Source organism: Chlorocebus sabaeus, chromosome 10, assembly GCF_047675955.1.
Source record: "Chlorocebus sabaeus isolate Y175 chromosome 10, mChlSab1.0.hap1, whole genome shotgun sequence".
Lineage (NCBI taxonomy): Eukaryota > Metazoa > Chordata > Mammalia > Primates > Cercopithecidae > Chlorocebus > Chlorocebus sabaeus.
Window position 1 is genome coordinate 90,786,257 of NC_132913.1, and position 19,459 is coordinate 90,805,715.

The 19,459-nt window shown below is 40.2% G+C and overlaps 1 protein-coding gene across 41 annotated transcripts in view; it reads left to right on the forward strand.

Annotated features, from left to right (window-relative positions):
* Positions 1–19,459, forward strand: part of ABI2 (abl interactor 2) — a 151,709-nt gene that overhangs the window by 11,366 nt on the left and 120,884 nt on the right. The window contains exon 2 of one of the 41 annotated variants that reach the window (XM_038001689.2): positions 7,994–8,105. The exons of the other annotated variants lie outside the window; for them this stretch is intronic. Within the exon in view, the coding sequence (XP_037857617.2) occupies positions 8,079–8,105 (27 nt within the window). The 5' untranslated portion in view covers positions 7,994–8,078. The remainder of the gene's footprint in view (positions 1–7,993; positions 8,106–19,459) is intronic. 41 annotated transcript variants of the gene reach the window in all.

Genomic DNA, 19,459 nt, shown 5'->3' on the forward strand with positions numbered 1-19,459 from the left:
CAGAGTGAAATTCTGTCTCAAGAAAAGCTATAGTAATCACAACAGGGTGTTACTGGCATAAAAGACACGTAGACTAATGGAATACAATAGAGCCCAGAAATGTACCCACATCTGTGCAGTCAACTAAGCTTTGATAAAGGCACCAGGTACGCAATGGGGAAAGGATAATTCAGTAAATGGCATTGGGAGAACTATATCCACATGCAAAAGAATGAAATTGGATCGTTATATTACACACACAAATTAGCTAGAAATGGATTAAAGACTTAAATGTAAGATCTGAAATTATAAAACTCTTGGATATGGGTCAGATGTTTGTTCCCTTCAGATCTCTTGTTGAAATGTGATTCCTAGTGTTGGAGGTGGGTCTTGGTGAGAGATGACTGAATTATGGGGGCAGATCCCTCATGGATGGTGTAGCACCATCCCCTTGGTGATAAGTGAGTTCTTGCTTGCTTCACGTGAGAACTGGTTGTTTAAAATTAGTCTGGGAGCCCCCCCACCATGTGACATGCTGGCTCCACTTCTGCCATGATTACACCTCGCCAGAAGTACATGCCAGCACTATGCTTTGTGTAAAGCCTGCAGAACCAAGAGCTGATTAAACCTCTTCTTTATAAATTACCCAGCCTTAGATATTCCTTCATATGATCATAAGAATGGACTGACACACTCCTGGAAGAAAACATAGGGGAAAAAGCTCCTTGATACTGATCTTGGCAATGGTTTTTATGAATATGACACCAAAAGCACAGGCAACAAAAGCAAGAAAAGATGAGAGTGACTACATCAAACTTAAAGGCTTCTGCACACAAAGGACACAAAATGAAAAGACAGTTTATGGAATGGGAGAAAATGTGCAAACCATACATCTATCTGATAAAGGGTTTATATCCAGTATGTGTGTGCATGTTTGTGTATGTGTATATATATGTGTGTGTGTGTGTATATATATATGTGTATATATATATAAAGGACTCATACAACTTAATAGCAAGGAGGTGGAGAAAAGAGAATCCTTGTATTCAGTGGGAATGTAAATTGGAACAGCCATTTTGAAAAACTGGTTCCAGCGGGGCGTGGTGGCTCATGCCTGTCATTCAGCACTTTTGGAGGCCGAGGCTGGCGGATCACCTGAGGTCAGGAGTCGAAGACCAGCCTGGCCAATATGGTGAAACCCTGTCTCTCCTAAAAATAAAAAAATTAGCTGGGTGTGGTGGCGAGTGTCTGTAGACCCAGCTACTCCGAAGGCTGAAGCAGGAGAATTGCTTGAACCTGGGAGGCAGAGGTTGCAGTGAGCCAAGATCACGCCACTGCACTCCAGCCTGGGCAACAGAGCAAGACTCCATCTCAAAAAAAAAAAAAAAAAAAGAAAAACCAGTTCTCCCTAAAATTAAAAATAGGACAAACATATATCCCACTTCTGGGTATATATCCCTAGGGAATGAAATAATTATCTCAGAGAGACGTCTGCACGCCCATGTTTATTTCAGCATTATTCATGGTAGCTAATATATGGAAACAACCTACGTGTCAGTGGATGAATGGATGAAGAAAATGTGTACTGTATGCACGGTTTTCCCTCAGTCTACACGGGGCATTGGTTCTAGGATCCCCAAGTATACCCAAATCTGCATGTACTCAAATCCTGCAGTCACTCCTGCGGAACGCGTGTATATGAAAAGTCATCCATCCATCTGTATATGTGGATGAATACCGTATTTGGTTGAAAATAATCTGTGTATATTGGACCACACAGTTCAAGGGTCAACTGCATATATAATAGAATATTATTCAGCCATAAAAAGAAGGAAATCCTACTATTTGTTACAACATGGATGAACCTGGAGAACATTATGGTAAGTGAAATAAGCCAGGCACAGAAAGACAAATACCGTATGATTTCACTTATATGAGGAATCTAAAAGGTTGAACCCATAGAATAGAAGCAGAGAATAGAATGGTGTTCGCCAGGGGCCATTGGGAGGTGGGGAGAAATGGGAAGATGGGAGAAATGGGGAGATGTTGGGCACAGGGCACAAATTTGTGTTATAGGATGAATGTGTTTTGGGGGTGTAATGTACTGTGTAGTAACTATAGTTAATAATACTGTATACTTGAAATTTACTAAGACAGTCAGTGTGTATATATATGTGTGTGTGTGTGTTTTTTTTTTTTTTTTTGAGACAAGATCTTTTTCTGTTACCCAGGCTGGAGTGCAGTGGCATGATCACGGCTCACTGCAGCCTCACCTCCCCAGGTTCAAGTGATCCTCCCACCTCAGCCTTCCGAGTAGCTGGGACTACATGCGTGTACCACCACACATTGCTAATTTTTGTAGAGACAGGGTTTTGCCCTGTTGCCTAGGCTGGTCTCGAACTCCTGGGCTCTACCCATCCACCCACCTTGGCCTCCCAAAGTGCTGGGATTATAGGTGTGAGCTACTATTTCACTGGTCAAGTGTAGATTTTAAGTGTTGCCCACTCCCTGCCCCCACCAAAGATAATCAAGAAATGATTATCTTGATTGTGATAACCATTTTACAGTTTATATGTGTATCATGTCATCATGTTGTACACTTTAAATATATACAGTTTTTGTCAGTTATACCTCAGTAAAGCTGGAGAAAAAAAAAAAAAAAAAACCCAAAGCAAACTGAAGCAAAACCAAACAATATTGCCTACAAGCCACAAGCGATCAGCATCTAGCCTTGACATCATCTCCTGTTATACTCCTGTACCCTTCTTTGTTCACTCAACCTCAGCCACTTTGGCTTCCTTTTCTTGAACATACCAGGCATACTTCTGCCTCCGGGCCTTTTTACTTTGTACTTGTTAATACCCTCTGCCAGGAGTACTCTACTCCAAGATAGTTGCATGATTGGTTCTTTTACTTCAAGCTTTTGCTGATACATCATGTTCTTGGTGACCCCTTCTTGGTTACTCTGTGTAAAATTATAACATACTCCTGCCACTTGCTCACTCTCCCCTTGCTTATACTTATCTTTCCATGCTTTTTTTACCCCTACATATTTTCTTTTAACATACAGTGTATCTTATTTATTTTTGTGTTTTCCCTCCCTGGTAAGTGAGGGCAGAGATTTTTGTCTCTTACTCATTTCCAGTACCTGGAACAGTGCCTCGCACAAAATAGGCACTCCGTAAATATTTGCTAAATGAGCAAATTAGATCTTTTCTAGTAATTATTAGAAAATGTCTGAGGGCAGTGAAATAAATTAGTTTTGGGCCAGGCACAATGGCTCACTCCTGTAATCCTAGCACTTTGGGAGGCTGAGGTAGGCAGATTGCCTGAGCTCAGGAGTTTGAGACCAGCCTGGCCAACATGGATGGTGAAACCCCATCTCTACTAAAAACAAAAAAATTTATCCGGGCATGTTGGTGTGCACCTGTAGTGCCTCGGGAGGCTGAGGCATAAGAGTCGCTTGAACCCGGGAGGTTACAGTGAGCCTAGATTGCACCACTGCACTCCAGCCTAGGCAACAGAGTGAGGCTCCATCTCAAAAAACAAAACAAAACAAAACGAAAACTTAGCTTTGCAAATTTGAAGAGTTGATAGATTTATGCTCTGGAAAATGAAAGTTGGCAAATACTTTTTATTTGTCCAGAATATTTAATGTAGATATGGCCAACAGAATTGACACTAATATTCCACATATGGTTGGTGTTTTAGAATTAAGCAGTTTATTTACAGTTACTTAGTGCAGGACTCACTTGATAATGGAAGATCATGAAATGTCTGAATTGATCTACAGCTTCCTGGGAGGTGTAAGCAAGGGAGATATTCCTATTATAACAAATTAGATGAGTCAACTCAAGTTTACCTCTGACTCTGCTAAACTAAAATTCTGTGAAGAGAGGAATTATGTTCATTTTTTTTTTTTTGCTTGTTATGTCCTCGTTTCTTAGTGTTCAATAAATTTTTGTTGAGTAAAATGAACTTATGACTCATACCATTTATTTTATTGTATGTTTTTTTCCTTCCTGGTCATTCAAAAATCTTTATTGAGCGTCTTTCCATTCTGTGAGGTCAGTGGTAAGTAACTCATGGACCAAGTCTAGTTCTGTTACCATTTTGATTTCTATGAAGAGTCTTTGTTGTAAATTTTGAATTAATGAAGTTGAATTGCATATAATATGGGACTATTTTTTTGTTTTTCTTGCTATTATGTGGCCTTACCCACTTATCTGTTGAAGACTTTGAATAAAGGCAAGGAGATAGGTTGTTAGGAACCTACGAAACAAAGTTGAATAGGGGAAGCCAACAAGGGATGCCAGCTTCTTTCAATATGTAGTACCAAAGTCTTCTGCCAGGAGATAGTGCTTAAATAGTGATTCCTTGTCTCCCTCAAAACCTTTTATTTATTTATTTATTTATTTATTTATTTATTTATTTATTTATTTATTTTTGAGACAAGGTCTCACTCTGTCATCCAGGCTGGAGTGCAGTGGCGTGATCTCAGCTCACTGCAGCCTCTGCCTTCTGGTCTCAGGCACTCCTCCTGCCTCAGCCTCTCTAGTACTACTGCTGGGATTGCAGGTGCGTGCCATCATGCCTGGCTAATCTCCTTTAAAACCTTTTATTCTGAATCTAGAAGAGCAGGCTAGGTTGACAAAAAAAATTTAAATTGCTTGGCTTGATATAATGCTTATACACACACATGTACACACACATCTCTCTATTTTTGAGAGAAAAGAAGTTTAAATTTATTGACATGAAATTTATATGATTTCTAGTTTTTTAATCATGCATTTGTTTATAATGTATTAACATGAATAATTATGAATTTTATTCATGTGTAAATAATACAGTCTATACCGTTAACAAAAGACCATGAGATCTGTGGAAGAAGAAAAAGGAGAGCTTTATTTCCTGTAGAGGATTACAGCCTGCATATTGGGAAGTGGAGCCTCCGGCCAAAACTGAAAGCAAGCAGCAGGCCGAGGCAGGCGGATCACCTGACGTCAGGAGTTTGAGACCAGCCTGGCCAATGTGGTGAAACCTTGTGTCTACTAAAAATACAAAAATTAGCTGGATGTGGTGGCACACACCTGAAGTCCCAGCTACTCGGGAGGCTGAGGCAGGAGAATTGCTTAAACCCGGGAAGTGGAGGTTGCAGTTAGCTGAGATTGCGGCACTGCACTCTAGCCTGGAGGACAGAGCGAGACTGCATCTCAAAAAACAAAACAAAAAAGTTAATGTGAGCAGGTTAGTTTGTGGTACAAACATGTTATGTGCATGTAATGACAAGGCATTATATTTGAGGTTTTTTTCCGTTCTTTTGAAATGAGTGATTAAAGACCGAATTTCTAGGGCTATTTATATCTTTATTTTTGAAATTGAGATGGGATTGCCCAGGCTGATCTCCAACTCCTGACCTCAAAAACATCCTTCTGTCTGGGCCTCCCAAAGTGTTGAGATTACAGGTGTGAGCCACTGTGCCCAGCCCTTCAGAGTTACTAATGAGGTTTAAAAACATGTTTTTAGAAGTAGATTTAAAACTCTCTGATTAATTGAGATTGGTTTAATACTATTTGATGTTATTTGCATATAGGTTCTTCTTACAATAATATGTTAATTAAATCATGTCCTCTTTGGCCACTAATCAGGTGCCCTTTCTGCCTTTCCAAAAGTAACAGTTTTTGTCCAAGTTAGTTAAAGCACTGTTTCTTGGTGTATGTGGTGGCTCACACCTCTAATCTCAGCACTTTGGGAGGCTGAGGTGGGAGGATTGCTTGAGCCCAGGAGTTTGAGACTACCCTCGGCAAAAAGACGAGAGACCCCATCTCTACAAAAATTATAGAAATTAGCTGGATATAGAGGTGTGTGATGGTGTGCCAGCTCCTTGGGAGGCTGAGATGGGAGGATTCCTTGAGCTCAGGAGGTGGAGGCTGCAGTGAGCACAGAGGCTGCAGTGATCCTTGATAGTGCTTGAAATGTCAGATGTTACTATTCATTTATATATTTCCATTTGGTTCTTACTCCATGGTAAACCTTTGTGCTTAAACTTTGTTTAGAGACAGTCTTATTGAGCAGCTTAAGTTGTATCATCTTACAATTATAAGAAAATACTATAGGCCATTAATATTATTCACAGAAAGGAAACAATCTTTAATAATAAAACCCCAACAATGCCAGTAATTGCTTTAAAGTACTAATGGTGTATTTCCTGATGAAAATAATCAAGAACAATTTAATTTTTAAATAAATATATCTATTTTTCCTTTTTTTTTTTGAGACAGAGTCTCTCGCTCTGTTGCCCAGGTTGGAGTGCAGTGGCGCGATCACGTCTCACTGCAACCTCTGCCTCCTGGGTTCAAGTGATTCTTCTGCCTTAGCCTCCTGAGTAGCTGTGATTACAGGCGACTGCCGCCACACCCGGCTAATTTTTGCATTTTTTTTTTTTTTTTTTTTGAGATGAATTTTCACTGTTATTGCCCAGGCTGGTGTGCAATGGTGTGATCTTTAGAGGTGAAGCCAGCAGGGCTTCTGGGTCGGGTGGGGACTTGGAGAACTTTTCTGTCTAGCTAAACGATTGTAAACACACCAATCTGCGCTCTGTGTCTGCTAAAGGTTTGTGAATGCACCAGTCAGCACTCTGTGTCTAGCTAAAGGTATGTAAATATACCAATCAGCACTCTGTAAAATGGACCAATCAGTGCTCTGTAAAATGGACCAATCAGCAGGAAGTGGGCAGGGCCAAATAAGGGAATAAAAGCTGGCCACCGGAGCTAGCAGTGGCAACCCAGTGGGGTCCCATTCCACGCTGTGGAGGGTGCCTTCTTAGCTCTTCCGTGATAAATCTTGCTGCTGCTCACTCTTTGGGTCCGCACTACGTTTTTGAGGTGTAACACTCACCGTGAAGGTCTGCAGCTGCACTCCTGAAGCCAGCGAGACCAGGAACCCACCGGGAGGAATAAACAATTCAGAGGCGCCACCTTTTAAGAGCTGTAACACTCACTGTGAAGGTCTGGTCTGCAGCTTCACCCTGAAGTCAAACGAGACCACAAACCCACTGGAAGGAAGAAATTCTAGACACCTCTGAACATCTGAAGGAACAAACTCGGGACACACCATCTTCAAGAACTGTAACATTCACTGCGAGGGTCTGCGGCTTCATTCTTGAAGTCAGGGAGACCGAGAACCCACTGGAAGGAACCAATTCTGGGCATAGTCTTAGCTCACTGCAGTTCTCCTCCTCCTGGGTTCAAGCGATTCTCCTGCCTCAGCCTCCGGAGTTGCTGGGACTACCAGCGCCTGCCACCATGCCTGGCTAATTCGGTATTTTTAGTAGAGATGGGGTTTCACCATCTTGGCCAGTCTGGTCTCAAACTCTTGACCTCAGGTGATCCACCCACCTCGGCCTCCCAGAGTGCTGGCATTGCAGGCGTGAGCCACCGTGTCCGACCCTAATTTTTGTATTTTTAGTAGAGATGGGATTTCACCACGTTGGCCAGGCTGGTTTCAAACTCCTTACCTCTAGTGATCCACTGGCCTCGGCTTCTCAAAGTGCTGGGGTTACAGGTGTAAGGCACTGTGCCCGGCAGTATTTTCTTTTTTGATCAGATGAGTTTTGCTTTCGACAAAAATTTGCTTCTGGCTGGGCACGGTGGCTCACGCCTGTAATCCCAGCACTTCGGGAAGCTGAGGCGGGCAAATCATCTGAGGTCAGAAGTTCGAGACTAGCCTGGACAACATGGTGAAACCTCGTCTCTACTAAAAATAAAAAAAAAAAAAAAAGGAAAAAGAAAATTGCTTGTAATTCTATATTGAATCCAAATGAGATTTTAGAATAGTAAGTGCTTTCCCAACTATTTAAATCTTTGAGAAGTTTAGTGTTGCGTATGTGCAAACCAGATAGGTCTACCAGATACTATTTTGGTTTTTGGTATATTTTTTAGGTTTTTGCTAACAACCACAAAAGACTGTTTTTTTATTGTTTTGTTTTTTTTTGTTGTTTTTTTTTGTGTATTAGAGGAAAATATTTCTGCAGCTTGGGAATATATGGGACTAATAAGCATGTGTATCACCAGTGTGTATGATACCATATTACTGCCCGAATGAACACATCAGCTATGAGAAGGAAGGTGAGAATTTGAGAAATACTGGTGTGTGTTTTGGGTTTATCCGTTACTGAGGTTACACATTTTCCCTTGTCATAATTCTTACAGCTTTTAGCTCTTCCTTATAGTCCATTGAGTTGAATTAACTCTTTTTCCCCCACCACATTTAACTCTAGGGGGTGTCAACTTGTGCTGTTCTCTTCCTCATTCCATGTTTCTGTTGTCTTTTAGTTAACATCTTGTCTTTGAGAGAAACAAATTAATTTCTTTAAGGGAAGTGAATTAAATACTTTGAGGGAAAGAGGAAAAAGAGAGCAGGGACAAAATAATAAACCCGTGGCCAAAGGAGGGTATGTATGATAAAATGTCATTCCTTTATTTTATCTTATATTCTTGCAGTGCTAGCTGTTAAAATGGACCCAGTAGACCTTAAATCTAGGCCCTTGTTTTTGCTGCCCCACTTCATGTGCTATAGTGCATTTTAAAATTTATTCAAACATTCATTTCTTATAAACTTGAATTTGTTTTAATTTTGTATAGTTTTTCCTTATTTAGGAAGGACTTTGTATTCTTGTGTGAGTTTCATATAATAGAGTTTGAAACTAAGCTAGTAAACTACGATGATTGCTCTAACATGTGTATCAGGTACTTTTTTGTGTTGTAGTTGGTTTTATTGGAGCCATTGCATGTCTCTAACAGGGTAATGAGTCATCATATAGAAAGCAAAGAAGTGATGGATTTGGTCTCTGGTCAAACCATAGAAGTGAGTTGAGTAACTCATTTTTTGCTCATTTTTCCATCTGAAAATGGGAAGGAATATATCCCGACTCCCAGTTTATGCAAGTTTTGTTAATAGATAAAGGTGCACTGGTTTTCAACTAATCTTTTGTTCTTTTGTATGAAATTTCTGGTGGCATAGGAATTTAGAAAGAAATCGATGAACTTTTGATTTTTGTTCTGAAGATACTTCTAGCCTTGTAATCCCATAATGGACATAGGACCATGACACGAATAACCGTAGTATGTAGTAAATGGCATGATGACCACCCAAGGAAAATGTGCAGCAGAAACTCATGGTTCAATTTGACAGATGTTTATCAATCTCCGCCATGTGCGCCAAGCCTTTCTGGGCAGCTGAGAGAAGAGATAACAAAATAGTTTCTGTTTTAGAGAACAGGGAATAGAAATGATATAAGGATTGAAATGATATTTTTATAATACTTTAGATTTATTCTGCACAGGCAAACTGTCTATTATACAACATATAACTGTTATGACACTTAGGTTTCCAACTAGGAAGTTGTAGTTGCTTGTTTAGTTGTTGGGTCTTGGTAATGGCTTTTTGGTTTGGCAGTTTGTCTAAGGCCTGGCAGTTGTTTCAGGAACATTTACATATAGGATTAACCTTTTGTAATATTTTCAGAATCCTGCAGTTTGGATGCTTTCTAGATATTTAGGATTTGATCATTAACCAGGTGATAAATATAAACATGAAAAAAAATGATTTGGGCCGGGCGCAGGTGGTTCATGCCTGTAATCCTGACACTTTGGGAGGGTGAGGTGGGTGGATCACTTGAGGTCAGGAGTTTGAGACCAGATTGGCCAACGTGGTGAACACCTGTCTCTACTAAAAATACAAAAATTAGCTGGGCATGGTGGCGGGTGTCTGTAATCCCAGCTACTCGGGAGGCTCGGGCAGGAGAATTGCTTGAACCCAGGTGGCGAAGGTTGCAGTGAGCAGAGATCATGCCACTGCACTGTAGCCTGGGGGACAGAGTGAGACTCTGTTTCAAAATAATATTTTATGTGAAAATAAATGTAATAAAGGTTCAGCTTAGTATTTTAAAGTTTATTTATTCTTAGTGAGTAGTAGTTCCCACATTGAACATGAAGAGTTTTTCAAAACTCAGTAATCGTTCTAATTGGTATGAAGGATGCAGGAGGTAATTAGCTTAAGATGCAATGGTGGAAAACATGCATAATTTATATACAAGCCCTTTTACATGAAGCAGCTATGAAAGAGTTCTTTTTCATATGGTCAATTATATGTTATATGTTGACAGGATAATTAAAAGTAGATTTATAAGCCGAAATTTAATGATGGTTAATGGAAATTTTCCCTCAGTTAAAAATATTCAGCAATAATGTAATTATCACCCTACCTGAGTGAAATGAGGAGTTTATCTTTTTTTTTTTTTAAATAGGCTTTACTTTTTAGAGCAGTTTTAAGTTTACACTGTGAAATTGAGGAGAAAGTACAGAGATTTCTCATATATTTTCTTCCTCCTGTCACATATGTACAGCCCCCTCCATTATTAATATCCTTCTTTAGAGTGGTACATCATTACAATTGATGAATTTACACATCATTATCACTCAAAATTTCTTTTATTTTTAATTAAAAAATTTTTTAAAAATAGTGCAAAGCCCCCTGAACCTTGCTGAAGGTTTTTTTTTTTTTTGAGACAGGGTTTCACTCCCATTGCCTAGGCTGGAGTGCAATGGTGTGATCTTGGCTTATTGCAGCCTCTACCTCCTGGGTTCTAGTGATTCTTCTGCCTTAGCCTCCTGACTGAGGCTGCTGACCATTATGACTCCAAAATAGTCATAACAATCAGGAAATAATATTTATATATTTCCACTGTCTAATCCTCAAGTCTCCATTAGCATTTTGCCATTTTTTCCAGTGATATCCTTTTTTTTTTTTTTTTTTTGAGGCGGAGTTTTACTCTTGTTGCCCAGGCTGGAGTGCAATGGTGCGATCTTTGCTCACTGCAACCTCCGCCTCCCAGGTTCAAGCGATTCTCCTTCCTCAGCCTCGTGAGTAGCTGAGATTACAGGTACACGCCATCACGCCTGGCTAATTTTTGTATTTTTAGTAAAGACAGGGTTTCACCACGTTGGTCAGGCTGGTCTCGAACTCCTGACCTCAGGTGATCCACCTGCCTTGGCCTCCCAAAGTGCTTGGATTACAGGCGTGAGCCACTGTGCCTGGACTTTCCTTTGTTTTTGTTGTGTGTTTTGTGTGCGTGTGTGTGTGTGTATGCATACTTTTAGGTGTTATATCTAAGAAACTATTGCCTAATCCAGAGTCTGAAGATTTTCTCCTAGGAGTTTTATAGTTTAACTCTTTTTTTTTTTTTTTGAGATGGAGTCTGGCTCCGTCACTCAGGCTGGAGTGCAGCGGCACGATCTCAACTCACTGCAAGCTCCGCCTCCCGGGTTCACACCATTCTCCTGCCTCAGCCTCCTGAGTAGCTGGGACTACAGGCGCCTGCCACCATGTCCAGCTACTTTTTTGTGTGTGTGTATTTTTAGTAGAGACAGGGTTTCACCATGTTAGCCAGGATAGTCTCGATCTTCTGACCTCATGATCCGCCCGTCTCGGCCTCCCAAAGTGCTGGGATTATAAGCGTGAGCCACCGTGCCTGGCCAGTTTTAGCTCTTACCTTTAGATCTTTGATCCATTTGAGTTAATTTGTTAATTTTTGCATATGTTGTAAAGTTAGGGGTTCATATTTACTCTCTTGCATGTCACTATCCAGTTGTCCCAGCACCGTTTGTTTAAAAGTCTTTTCTTTCCCTCGTTGAATTGTTTTGGCATCTTTGTCAAAAATTACCCATAAATGTATAGTTTTATTTCTGGACTCTGAATTCCATTGATTTATATGCCTTTCTGTATGCTAGTACTACAGTGTTTTTATTTACTGTAGTTTTATAGTTTTAAAATTGTGATGTATGTATCTTCTACCTTTGTTCTTCTATTTCAGGTTTATTTTGGCTATTCTATAGCCCCTGAATTTCCATATAAATTTTAGGATCATTTGTTAATTTCTGCCACAAAGGCAGCTGGGATTTTGACAGTAATTGTATTGAATCTGTAGATAAACTTGGGGAGCTATCTTAATGATAGTAACTTTTCTGATCCATGAACATGGATGTCTTTTCATTTACATCTTCTTAAAGTTTATTTCAATGATGTTTTGTAGTTTTCAGTGTTTAGTTTTTTTTTTTTCCCTTTAGAGATGGGGTCTTGGTATGTCATGCAGGCTGGAATGCAGTGGTGTGATCATAGCTCACTGCAGCCTTGAACTCCTGTGCCCAAGTGGTCATCCTGCTTCTGTCTCCCAGTTTTCTGGGACTACGGGTGTGTGCTACTGTGCACGGCTGATTTTTGTATTTTTTGTAGAACCAGCATCTCACTTCATTGCTCAGGCTGGTCCCAAACTTCTGGCCTCAAGCAGTCCTCTGACTGTGGCCTCCCCAAGTGCTGGGATTGCAGGAATGAACTACTGCACCCAGCCAGTTTTCAGTGTTTCAGTCTCATACAGTCATGTGCAGCATAATGTTTTGGTCAATGATGGTAAGCATATATGATGGTGGTCCCATGAGATTATAACAGAGCTGAAAAATTCCTAACACCTAGTGACATGGTAGCCGTCGTAATGTTGTAGCACAATGCATTATTCTCATGTTTGTGTTGATTCTGGTGTAAACAAACCTACTTCGCTACTAGTCTTTACAGAAGAACAAAAGCAGAAGACACACACATCACAATTTTAAAACTATGAAAGTACAATAATAAAGACACTGTGGTACTGGTATACAGATACACATATAGATGTAGCAGCTGATTATCCAGGCTGTGTGTGGTGCTGCCACATTCCTATAATCCCAGCTTTTTGGGAGCCTGAGATGGAAGGACTGCTTGAGTTCAAGAGTTCAAGGTTACAGTGATAATAATAAAGATGATTACTGGTATATGTATTTACGATATTGTACTTTTTATTTTAGAGTTTATTCCTAGTTATTAAAAAAAAAGTTAACTGTAAAAGAGCCTCAGGCAGTCCTTCAGGAGGATTCCAGATGAAGGCATTGTTATCAGAGGAGATGACAGCTTCATATGTGTTATTGCCCGTGATGACCTTCCAGTGGGACAAGATGTGGAGGTGGAAGACTGTGATACTGATGATCCTGTCCCTGTGTAGGGTTAGGTTAATATGTGTGTGTCTCAGTTTTTAACAAAAAAAGTTAAAAAAGAAAATAAAAATAGAAAAAAGAGAAAATAAGGATATAAAGAAAAAAATTTTGTACAGCTGCATAATGTATTTGTTATTACAAGAGTCAAAAGTTTGTAAAGTAAAAATTACAGTAAAGGTTAATTTATTATTGAAGAGAGAAAATTTAAGAAATAAATTTAGTGTAGCATAAGTCCACAGTGTTTTTAAACTCTACAGTACTGTACAGTAATGTCCTAGGCCCTCCTATTACCCAGACATCTTCTAGTCCTGCAAGCTGCATTCATGGTAAGTGGCCTATGCAGGTATACCATTTTTTTATCTTTTTTGCTGTGTTGTTACTGTACCTTCTCTATGTTGAGATATTCAGATGCTTACCATTATGTTAAAATTCTCTACAGTATTCCGTATGGTAACATGCTGTACAGGTTTGTCATGTAGGAGCAATAGGCTATACCATATAGCCTAGGTGTGTAGTATGCTCTTTCATCAAGATTTGCGAAGTTTACTCTGTGATGTGACAGAATTGCCTAATGACGCATTTCTCAGAATGTATATCCCTGTTAAGTGATGCATGACTGTACTTCTGTTTCTAAATTTATTACTAAATATTTTATTCTTTTTCTATTGTGAATGGAATTTGTAATTTTTTTTCAGATTACAATTATCATATAAAAATACAGTTGATTTTGTATATCGATCTTTTATGGTGACTTAAACTTGAATTAAAATTACATCTAAAATTCCATTTTGCATTTCCACTAGCTACCATTCAAGTGCTCCATAGCCACGTGTGGCTAGTGACTACCATATCTAATAGATATGATTATTTTCAACATTGCAGTTTTATTAGATATCCAATAAAAACCAAAAAATGAGTACCCCTTTTACCTCTAATTTCCTTCTGTCCAGACACACTTCATTTATGCATTTATTTATTTTTCAAGACAGAGTCTCACTCTGTCGCCCAGACTGGAGTGCAGTGGCATGGTCTTCGCTCACAGCAACCTCTGCCTCCCAGGTTCAAGTGATTCTCCTGCCTCAGCCTCCAGAGTAACTAGGACTACAGGCATGTGCCACCACACCTGGCTAATGTTTTCATATTTTTAGTAGAGATGGGGTTTTCCCTGTTGGCCAGGCTAGTTTTGAACTTTTGGCCTCAAGTGATCAGTCCACCTTGGCCTCCCAAAGTGTTGGGATTACAGGTGTGAGCCACCATGCGAGGCCCAGAAGTACTTTAAACTCTTATCTGTTTCTTCTGGTATTCATCTCCATATGTCCATGTGATATGCCCATATTGCTATTTTTTGAGATTCAGACATTTTTAATATGAGAAATGGTAACTTAGCTTTCTTGTATTTCTTCCTGTCTTCTTAACATGTAGATTTAGCAACTTTTAGATTTATTCATTGTATCCGTTATATCTATGTAAGTAATCACAGCTGAAGCATAGAGTGGATTGTGATTAGATTTTATTTATTTATTTAATTTTGAGACAAGGTTTGGCTCTATCACCCAGGCTAGAGTGCAGTGGCGCAATCTCAGCTCACTGCAACCTCCACCTCCTGGGCTCAAGCCAACCTCCCACCTTGGCCTCCAAGTAGCTGGGACTACAGGCGTGCTCCTCCACTCCCTGCAAATTTTTGTATTTTTTATAGAGACGGGGTTTCACCGTGTTGCCCAGGCTAGTCTTAAACTCCTGAGCTCAAGTGATCTTCCTGCCTCAGCCTTCCAAAGTGCTGGGATTACAGGTGTGAGCCACTGCGCCCAGCCAGTTAGACTTCTTAAACAAATTTTTTCTTTTTCTTGGCACTAATAATTCATTTTTTGACTTGCTTAGTTACCTATGAATCTATCTTTAGTTCATCTCTAAACTCTCCCCTGGATGTATGAATCTAATATGAACATACTGAAACTTATCAGTAATCTATCAGTCGTTGAGAGCTTCAAAAGGACTGAATTTTTACCATATCTGGAAGTTAACAGGTTAGCTAGGGAGTTTCATGGATGCTGTGGCAAAAGAGGTGAGACTTCTAGGTCAAAGGCATAGGACTTTATTACAACAACAATAATAGCCAGCATATTAGCATTTTCTTGCACTGTACTGGTTCCCAAGGCCCCAGTTCACATATTGTGATAAGAAGAGGCCCAAGTGATAACTGGTATATGCAAGGGTTGTATTACAGGGAAGAACCCTGAATTTAGGAAACCTAAATCTTTTATATTGGTCTGTGAACATGTCTGCCCTTTGCTCCAGAGGGATATGCTATCTTAGTATCTTCTAAGACTGTTTTTGATATAAACATTCAGAAAAGATGGTCTGGAATAAAGGTAGTCAGTGCTTCTGCTCACATGAGTGCAGAGACCTATGGAAAATTGTCTTCTAATATCAGTTTCATCCCTCCTCCCCCAGAGAAGACATAAGTATGTCCCCTTTGCCATTCTCCAATCTGGATTGTCTGGATTGTTAACATTTTAGTCCTGCTTCACAGCTGTCATCTCAGAAGTTTCCTTTGCTGTCAACCTTGGATTTCTCTTTTCCTCTTTGATGTAGATCCTATTTTCTGGATCCCATGCTTCTTTCTAGGCTTTCTGTTTTGACAGTGCATATCCTCTGGTGCTTCCTGACAAAGAATACATGGAAAGTTAAGAAAAGAAGACTGGGTGTGGTGGCTCATTCCTGTAATCCTAGTACTTTGGGAGGCCATGGTAAGAGGATTGCTGGAGCTCAAGTGGGAAGACTGGCCTGAGCAACATGGTGAGATGTTTCTACTAAAAATAATTAAAAAAAAAAAAAAAAAATAGCCAGGCCTGGTGGTGTGCGCTTGTAGTCCAGACTACTTGGGAGGCTGAGGCTAGAGGATTGCTTGAGCCTGAGAGGTTGAGGCTGCAGTGAGCTGTCGTTGCACCACTGCACTCTAGCCTGGGAGACAAAGGAGGACCCTGTCTCAAAAAACGAAAACAACAAAAACCAAAAAACCCAAGAGGCCAGGTATGGTAGCTCATGCCTGTGCTGTTTTGATCCCAGCACTTTGGGAGGCCGAGGTGGGCGGATCATCAGAGGTCTGGAGTTCCAGACCAGCCTGTCCAACATGGAGAAACCCTGTCTCTACTAAAAAAATGCAAAATTAGCCAGGCGTGGTGGCACATGCCTGTAATCCCAGCTACTCAGGAGGCTGAGGCAGGAGAATCGCTTGAACCTGGGAGGTGGAGGTTGCTGTGAGCCACGATTGCACCATTGCACTCCAACCTGGGCAACAAGAGCGAAACTCTGTCTCAAAAACAAAAACAAAAACAACAAAAAACCAAGAAACCCCTGGTGTGCTGAAAATCTTCAGCTTTCACTAGATGGTTTGACTAGATGTAGAATTATAGGTTGGAAATAATTTTTTCCCCACATTGTAAAGGCATTCTTTTAGTTTATTGTCTCCTAGCTTTTGGTGTTGCCTTTGAAAAGTCAAGTACTGTTTTGATTCTCAGTTCTTTGTATATAGTTTTTTCTTTCTCTCTCTGAAAGCTTATAGAATCATTTATTTGTTATGATGATGATCCTTCCTATGGGTCTTTTTCATTAATTGTACACTGCACTTAATGAGTGCACTTAGTGGAGACATACTTTTCAGCTCTGAAAAAATTAACTTGTATTTTTTTTGAGACAAGGTCTTGCTCTGTCACCCAGGCTGGAGTGCAGTGTTGCAATCATGTCTTACTACAACCTTAGACTCCTGGGATCTCATGCCTTAGCCTCCCAAGTAGCTGGGACCATAGGCATGTGCCATCACACCAGGCTAATTTTTAAATTAAATTAAATTAAATTTTATTTTGAGGCGGAGTCTTGCTCTGTCGCCCAGCCTGGAGTGCATTGGCGCAATCTCGGCTCCCTGCAACTTCCACCTCTCAGGTTCAAGCAATTCTCCTGCCTTAGCCTCCTGAGTAGCTGGGACTACAGGCGCACGCTGCCACGCCTGGCTAATTTTTTTTATTTTAGTAGAGACGTGGTCTCACCGTGTTACCCAGGCTGGTCTCGAACTTCTGAGCTCAGGCAGTCCGCCCACCTTGGCCTCCCAAAGTGCTATGATTGCAGGTGTTAGCCACCATGCCCGGCCAAATTTTTAAATTTTTTGTGGAGATGATGTCTCACCATGTTGCCGAGTGTCAAACTCCTGGGCTCAAGCAATCTTCCTACCTCGACCTCCCAAAGTGTTGGGATTATAAGCATGAACCACCATACTCGGCAGCATATTTTAAAATGCAGTTATTTCTAAAAGTTTTTGGTTTTACACAATTTTTTTTTTTTTTTTTTTTTTTTTTAGGTAATAAGTATTGTAAGGATTATAAGAACCTTTATGCTTACATATGGTAGAGTATACTTCACATTGTCCCTGTCTTTTTTGTGGGGGAGGGAATGACTGAAAGCATTGGGAATGTTTAAGGCAAATGAGTCAAAAAAAACTAAGAACGATTACTTCTTCAAATAATGAGGAAAGTGTTTTTAAAGCTTTTGTCCGTTTTTAAAAAGCAAGTTTCACGTTAGATTTCTTACGAAACTCAGTTTTTTCCTAATATAAAATAGATATAAAATTTGTGATTTGTTACTTTTTATGTAAGCATATATAGTCCAGTATAAAATGACCAACTTCCAAATATGTTCCATAAAAGAATCATATTTTATAGCTGAAAATGACCTAAAAATCCAGTCCCTTTAATATAACTTACGGCAACTGAGTCCTTGGAAGTATAAATTAATTATTTAAGAGCAAGTAAGATAGTAACAGAGCTAGAACAATAACTCAAATGCCCTTATCCATTCTAGTATCCACAGCATTTCTAGAAACCTCACTTAAGGCTTTAATGTGATAGGTTTTACTCAAAATAGTCAACCACAAGTGTAGCAAATAGCTAGGTGACTTTATGTTCTGAATCTCATGAAGATTAACCTCTGATCATTTGTTTTATTTCTAAATAACCTCCTTTTTCTCAAGTGCTCCTCTGACACTTTTGGTGTGTAGGTGAATATCAAGTTAACCTGCCTCAGTTATTTCCAGTTTGTCTGTACATATGTTGTCTCGGCAGATGGCATAATGTATTTTAAAAGTGTCATGTTATTGAGAACTGAAGCCAGTATATGTTAAATGATTAAAAGGAACAATTTAAAGAATTTTAGGATTCTTTGGTCTCAAGTGACAGAAACTGAATTTGGTTTTTGGGTTTTTTTTTTTTTGAGAGAGTCTCACTCTGTTGCCCAGGCTGGAGTGCAGTGGTGCAGTCTTGGCTCACTCAAACAATTCTCCTGCCTCAGCCTCCCGAGTAGCTGGGACTACAGGTGCGGGCCACCACACCTGGCTAATTTTTGTATTTTTAGTAGAGATGAGGTTTCACCATGCTGACCAGGCTGTCTCGAACTCCTGACCTCCTGTGATCCATCTGCCTCAGCCTCCTAAAATGCTGAGATTACAGGCATGAGCCACTGTGCCTGGCCTGGTTTTGTGTGTGTGTGTGTGTGTGTTTGTGTGTGTTTGTTTGTTTTTGAGACAGGGCCTTGCTCCGTTGCCCAGGCTGGAATGCAATGGTATAGTCATATACTCACTGCATCCTCGCTACATCCTCACTGCAGCTTTGAACTCCTGTGCTCAAGTGATCCTCCCTTCTCCGCCTCCCAAGTAGCTGGGACTACAGGTGTATGCCATCATGCCTGGCAAGTTTATTTTTATTTTTTGTAGAGACAGGGTCTTGCTCTGTTGCCCAGGCTGATCTTGAACTCCTGGCCTCAAGTGATTCTTCTGCCTTGTCTTCCCAAAGTGCTGGGATTACAGGTGTGAGCCACCACACCCAGCCAGAAATGTAATTTGAACAAACTTAAACAACAAAATGTGAATTTATTAGTTATTTATTAAACCATTGTGAAGGAGCAGGAATCACTGGATACAGGAACTCAAACACCTTTAGAACTCTGTCTCATTTCTACTTCTTTATGCATGTTGGCTTCATCCTTTCAGATGGGCATACTTCATTTACTGTGAGATATCCTTTCATGTGTCTTGGGCCTTGCGTATTAATAGTTCTGACATCAGAAGACAAAAGCATTCTCTCTTTTAGAATCAGTTTGAAAAATTCAGCCAGGCATGGTGATTTACACCTGTAATTCCAGCACTTTGGGAGGCTGAGGTGGGCAGATCACTTGAATCCAGCCTGGCTAACATAGCGAAACCCAATCTCTGCTAAAACAAAACAGAACATAACACAAATTAGCTGGGTGTAATGGTGCACGTCTGTAATCTTAGCTGCTCTGGAGGCTGAGGCACAAGAATTGCTTGAGCCTGTGAGCAGAGGTTGCAGTGAGCCGATATCGTGCCATTGCAC